This window comes from Gigantopelta aegis, chromosome 4, assembly GCF_016097555.1.
Source record: "Gigantopelta aegis isolate Gae_Host chromosome 4, Gae_host_genome, whole genome shotgun sequence".
In the NCBI taxonomy this organism is placed as follows: domain Eukaryota; kingdom Metazoa; phylum Mollusca; class Gastropoda; order Neomphalida; family Peltospiridae; genus Gigantopelta; species Gigantopelta aegis.
In genome coordinates, this window is record NC_054702.1 from 3,748,112 (window position 1) to 3,754,893 (window position 6,782).

Sequence of the window (6,782 nt, forward strand, 5' to 3'; positions counted from 1 at the left end):
CACCAAACAAATATGTGAATATGTGAACCATGCCAACTTAAACAGTAGCTGGTACTTGACTAGTAATTGACATATGGCAGCCATGTAAGTAATTACAGTCTAATGATATACATTTATTAATTGTGTAGAAATGTGAAAATGTTTGAGTAGGTGGTCATATTTGGATTTATCATGTCTATATTGCATTGATTATATCTGTATTTCTTCAAATCTGTATTATATGTATTGCAGGTAGTCGTATCTGTATTTCATGATATGTATTGTAGGTGGTCATATCTGTGTTTCATCATATTTATTGCATGTGGTCATATCTGTATTTCACCATATGTATTGCATGTGGTCATATCTGTATTTTGTCATATGTATTGCATGTGGTCATATCTGTATTTCATCATATCTGCTGCTAGTGGTTATATCTGTATTCATCATATCTCTGTTGAAAGTGGTTATATCTGTATTTCATCATATCTCTGTTGCAAGTAGTCATATCTGTATTTCATCACATCACTGTTACAGATGGTTATATCTGTATTTCATCGTATCTGATACAGGTGGTCATATCTGTTTTTATCATACCTCTGTTATAGATGGTCATATATATATTATATTATATTTCTCAGTCTGTTGCAGGTAGTTATATTTGTATTTCATCATAACTCTGTTGCAGATGGTCATATCTGTATTTCATCATGTCTGTTATGGGTGGTGATATCTGTATTTCATCATATCTCTGTTATGGGTGGTGATATCTGTATTTCATCATACAATATCTCTGTTGCAGGTGGTCATATCCGTATTTCATCATATCTGTTATGGGTGGTCATATCTGTATTTCATCATACAGTATCTCTGTTGCATGTGGTCATATCTGTATTTCATCATATCTGTTATGGGTGCTCATATCTGTATTTCATCATACAGTATCTCTGCTACAGGTGGTCATATCTGTATTTCATCATGTCTGTTATGGGTGGTAATATCTGTATTTCATCATACAGTATCTCTGTTGCAGGTGGTCGTATTTGTATTTCACCATATGTCTGTAATGGGTGGTCATATCTGTATTTCATCATGTCTCTGTTGCAGGTGGTCGTATCTGTATTTAATCATATCTCTGTTGTAGGTGGTCATATCTGTATTTCATCATACAGTATCTCTGTTGCAGATGGTTATATTTGTATTTCATCATATCTCTGTTATGAGTGATCATATCTGTATTTCATCATACAGTATCTCTGTTTTAGGTGGTCATATCTGTATTTCATCATACAGTATCTCTATTACAGGTGGTCATATCTGTATTTCATCCAGACCTGTCAACCTTTAGTCAAGAGAAAGCAGGAGGTGTTTGTTGAAAAAGCAGATTTTGTAAAAAAGCTGATTTTTTAAATTAACACAATTTAACCCAAAATCGCAAGATTAAAAAAAAATATATATTACAATAAGTTATATGAACACTACATAATGTCATATATACTTGTTAACCTTAGATCTTGGCATTTAAAAAAAAAAAAAAAAAAAAAAATATATATACTATTATTAATTTTTTTAAAAGTTTAAATATTATTATGATTTAATACATTTTTTTTTTTTAATAACTCTTTTATCCAAAAATTTTAAGAACACAAACAAGAAATTAAAAAATTAATTAGTACATTTACAGTATTACACTTACAGCCTTACAGGTTATGTTACATCATCATTTGTGGTTAGTGTACCTAAGTACCAAAGACAAATTTGTATAAATCTTATAAATTAATATTCAGTTTTTACTATTATGATGAACAGTGGCATGGTACTTATTTAAAATCATTATAATGATGCAATAAATATTGTATTTCCATCAATCATAAGTAAAACCTCATTACAGACATCGTGTCAAATTTACTGGAATTATATCCATTTCTGTGAGTAACTTTATGTCAAACACAAGATTTATTAATTGTACAAAAATAATCTCTTGAAGTGTACCCTTGTTACCAACATTTTACTGCGCAAACATACAGAATTAACTGACACAAGTATGTTTATATAGCTAATTGGTCTTCTCCTGCACAGGGGGAGGGAGATTTGATCAAATACCGGGAGACTCCCGCGGAATCCGGGAGGGTTGACAGGTCTGATTTCATCATTATCTCTGTTGCAGGTGGTCATATCTGTATTTCATCATATGTCTGTTATGGGTGGTCATATCTGTATTTCATCATACAGTATCTCTGTTGCAGGTGGTCATATTTGTATTTCACCATATCTCTGTAATGGGTGGTCATATCTGTATTTGATCATGTCTCTGTTGCAGGTGGTCATATCTGTATTGCATCATATTTCTGTTGCAAGTGGTCATATCTGTATTTCATCATATCTCTGTTGCAGGTGGTCATATCTGTATTTCATCATATCTCTGTTGCAGGTGGTCATATCTGTATTTCATTGTATCTCTATTGCAGGCGGTTGTATCTATATTTCATCATATCTCTGTTGTAGGTGGTCATATCTGTATTTCATCATATCTCTGTTACAGGTGGTCATATCTGTATTTCATCATATCTCTGTTGCAGGTGGTCATATCTGTATTTCATTGTATCTCTGTTGCAGGCGGTTGTATCTATATTTCATCATATCTCTGTTGTAGGTGGTCATATCTGTATTTCATCATATCTCTGTTGCAGGTGGTCATATCTGTATTTCATCATATCTCTGTTGCAGGTGGTCATATCTGTATTTCATTGTATCTCTGTTGCAGGCGGTTGTATCTATATTTCATCATATCTCTGTTACAGGCGGTCGTATCTGTATTTCATCGTATCTCTGTTGCAGGTGGTCGTATCTGTATTTCATCATACTGTTGCAGGTGGTCATATCTGTATTTCACCATATCTCTGTTGCAGGTGGTCGTATCTGTATTTCATCATATCTCTGTTGCAGGTGGTCGTATCTGTATTTCATCATATCTCTGTTGCAGGTGGTCATATCTGTATTTCATTGTATCTCTGTTGCAGGCGGTTGTATCTATATTTCATCATATCTCTGTTACAGGCGGTCGTATCTGTATTTCATCGTATCTCTGTTGCAGGTGGTTGTATCTGTATTTCATCATATTTCTGTTGCAGGTGGTCATATCTGTATTTCACCATATCTCTGTTGCAGGTGGTCGTATCTGTATTTCATCATATCTCTGTTGCAGGTGGTCGTATCTGTATTTCATCATATCTCTGTTGCAGGTGGTCATATCTGTATTTCATCGGATGGTGGCTGTTGTCAGTTGTTATTGTACTTAATCTCTTCACAGCACTTATTCTCGAGGTAAGATTAGTTTTATCTTTCTCTATGTTGGCTAAATAAGAACAGAATTTCCAATAATTCGATGTATTTTGTTAGAGTTTAGTTAGTCTGAACAATAAACCAGTTGAAGAAACACTACATCAAAGTTGTGATGCATCAGGGCCGTAGCTAGGATTTTTTGTTTGGGGGGGCAACTGAGTAGTTAATAGTCTAAAACTCCTTAAACAGTTAAGAAGAGAATTTTCTTTAAGTTTCTATAATGCTTTACGGCAACTGCCCCCCTCCCCCCCCCTTTACATAAATATTGCTTTACTGTTTACTAAGCACTGATTTGACAAAGTGATAGTTCTTTATAATATCTACTACGTGATAACACTCGTTAGTCAGTAACTTGATTTATTGAAGTGATAGTTCTTTATAATATTTACTACGTGATAACACTCGTTAGTCAGTAACTTGGTTTGTTGCTTTCAGAATTTTATAATGAAGTGGGACAAGAGTCTTCACAGCATGGGAAGGGAGAGAACTCAGTCTGGGAGTCGGTTTGAGGAGTCTACACATCTGATGTCTGTTCACTCAATGTTTAGGTATGTTCAGCTGTTTGTGGCAGTCTTCTGTAAGTTACATGTGGAAATCTCAGATTGTACATTCAGACAGAGATCCAAGTTGAACCCCTTACTAGGAAACAATAAACAGAAGACATTACTTGAAGTATATTGAGTTGGAAATAATTGAACTGTAAGAAAGACAGTAAACTATAAGTATTGTTTGAAGTACATTGAGAAAAACATTGTTGTAATAGAAAACAGTAAACTGAATATTGTGTTTGAAACACACTGAATTAGTTAAGACTTCCTTTTACTAGAAAACAGTGAAATGAAGGAATTGTTTCAAGTAATTGAACTGTATAAAACTTTGTTTCAATAGAAAACAGTGAACTAAACACACTATTTGAAGTAACTGTGTAAAACTTTGTTTAATTTAAAATTGAGCACATTGATTGAAGTAATTGAACTGTGTAAAACTGTTTTAATATAAAATTGAGCACCTTGTTTAAAGTAAGTAAACTATGTATAACTTGCAGAGAGCAGCTGCAGGAGCCTGCCGACAATGAGCTGCTGGTTGAACTGTCACAACACAAGTACCTCGAGCTCAACAGATGACGGTGGCACCACCTTGGGACGCGGCCAGCACGGGATGCACCGACCAGCCAGTCCGAGGGTCCGTCAAACAGTCAGACGCAAAATCTCATCGAGGCATCCTCACCATCGAAATATCAAGCTATAAATCAACCAATCTAAAGAAAAAATCAGTTTGGTTGTTACACAACAGTTGTTTTTGAACCAAAATTTGAATCATGTAGTGTGATGTTGAATTGTGATAACAGCAGTGAGATTCGTGCATCATGATGTTTACACTGAAATATGATAACATGAGATTAAAACATTCTGACATTGAATTCCAACAACATAGCAGTGAGATTTGTGAATCCACATTTCACACTGAAATATAACGAGATGAAACCATTATCCAACCATGTAACCAGTCTGACATTGAATTCTAAGAACATGATAACCAGACATTGTAACAATGAATTATGGTAACAGCATCCAGACACTAGGGTATTTCCGCAGTGACTCACATTACAGTTTTGCTCAATTTATACACTAGAGTTTGCCACATAGGCTGACTACAATCATTAGAGATGATTGGTATATAGCAATATACAATGTATATTCAGAGGGTAAATAATATGTATTATTATCCACATAGTTGAAGATATTCAGGGAGATATGACCAGTATGACCCACGTGTGTCATAATGATTTCACATGCACAACGAATGATGTAATTTTGTGAAGCGACGTCATAACTTAATGCGGCTTCCCCAGTGTAAACACTTAACAAAATGACGTCGTTTCATCGTCTCGTTTTAGTTACGTTTGAAACATTTTGAAATGGTTGTAGCTCGTTATTCACGAAAATAATATTTTGGATAATGTGGATAATAAAGAAATTCTTACACTCGCGTGTGAATTGTACTGATTTTATGAAACTCTTGTCAGGATTCCTGTATTACCCAAGTGAGAGCGAGGATACTACATTAATCCTGACACTTGTTAGTAAAATCAGTACACCCTACCTGTCTTAATACTCAAGTTCGTTGGCAGTCGGAAACCCTCATATCTTAGATTTGACTGGTTTTCTTAAAGGGACATACCCTAGTTTTCAAACACTAAGGCATATTTTTTACTATTAGAGTCGTTTTTGATAACTGAAATCATACTTTACTTACATTTTATTGTTTAGATTATCAATTTCTGTACATTCGATGTGTTTTTGGTCATCCTGGTATTTTTAATATCACAAAATGCACTTCTCATATTTTAAAAAATGCACGTGTGTCTGAGAGGTAACAGTTATGGAGTCAAGTTTTAGTCTATTTTTAGAGGGTATTTCACCATTTTAAAGTCACAGACTTTTGTTTCACTCAATTGTAACTTTATCCAAATGTGTTACAGGTTTGTAGATTAACTAAACTTAGTGTTACTTTTCACGGGTTGAAACTAGGATATGTCCCTTTAACTAAACTTAGTGTTACTTTTCACGGGTTGAAACTAGGGTATGTCCCTTTAACTAAACTTAGTGTTAATTTTCACGGGTTGAAACTAGGGTATGTCCCTTTAACTAAACTTAGTGTTAATTTTCACTGGTTGAAACTAGGGTATGTCCCTTTAACTAAACTTGGTGTTAATTTTCACGGGTTGAAACTAGGGTATGTCCCTTTAACTAAACTTAGTGTTAATTTTCACGGGTTGAAACTAGGGTATGTCCCTTTAACTAAACTTAGTGTTAATTTTCACTGGTTGAAACTAGGGGTCCCTTTAACTAAACTTTGTTAATTTTCACGGGTTGAAACTAGGGTAAATGTCCCTTTAACTAAACTTGGTGTTAATTTTCACGGGTTGAAACTAGGGTATGTCCCTTTTAATTTTCACGGGTTGAAACTAGCGTATGTCCCTTTAACTAAACTTGGTGTTAATTTTCACGGGTTGAAACTAGGGTATGTCCCTTTGAAACTAACTTAAACTTGGTGTTAATTTTCACGGGTTGAAACTAGGGTATGTCCCTTTAACTAAACTTAGTGTTATTTTCACGGGTTGAAACTAGGGTATGTCCCTTTAACTAAACTTGGTGTTAATTTTCACGGGTTGAAACTAGGGTATGTCCCTTTAACTAAACTTGGTGTTAATTTTCAAACTAGGGTATGTCCCTTTAACTAAACTTAGTGTTAATTTTCACGGGTTGAAACTAGGGTATGTCCCTTTAACTAAACTTAGTGTTAATTTTCACGGGTTGAAACTAGGGTATGTCCCTTTAACTAAACTTAGTGTTAATTTTCACGGGTTGAAACTAGGGTATGTCCCTTTAACTAAACTTGGTGTTAATTTTCACGGGTTGAAACTAGGGTATGTCCCTTTAACTAAACTTGGTGTTAAT

General features: G+C 34.5%; 1 protein-coding gene across 1 annotated transcript in view; it reads left to right on the forward strand.

The window, feature by feature from the left end:
• The window catches only part of LOC121372677 (two pore calcium channel protein 2-like), a 43,983-nt gene extending 38,386 nt beyond the window's left edge, over positions 1–5,597 (forward strand). Inside the window, exons 24-26 of the mRNA XM_041499125.1 lie at positions 3,222–3,303; positions 3,757–3,869; positions 4,367–5,597. Of these exons, the coding sequence (XP_041355059.1) occupies positions 3,222–3,303; positions 3,757–3,869; positions 4,367–4,445 (274 nt within the window). The 3' untranslated portion in view covers positions 4,446–5,597. The remainder of the gene's footprint in view (positions 1–3,221; positions 3,304–3,756; positions 3,870–4,366) is intronic.
• The last annotated feature ends 1,185 nt before the right edge of the window (positions 5,598–6,782 follow it).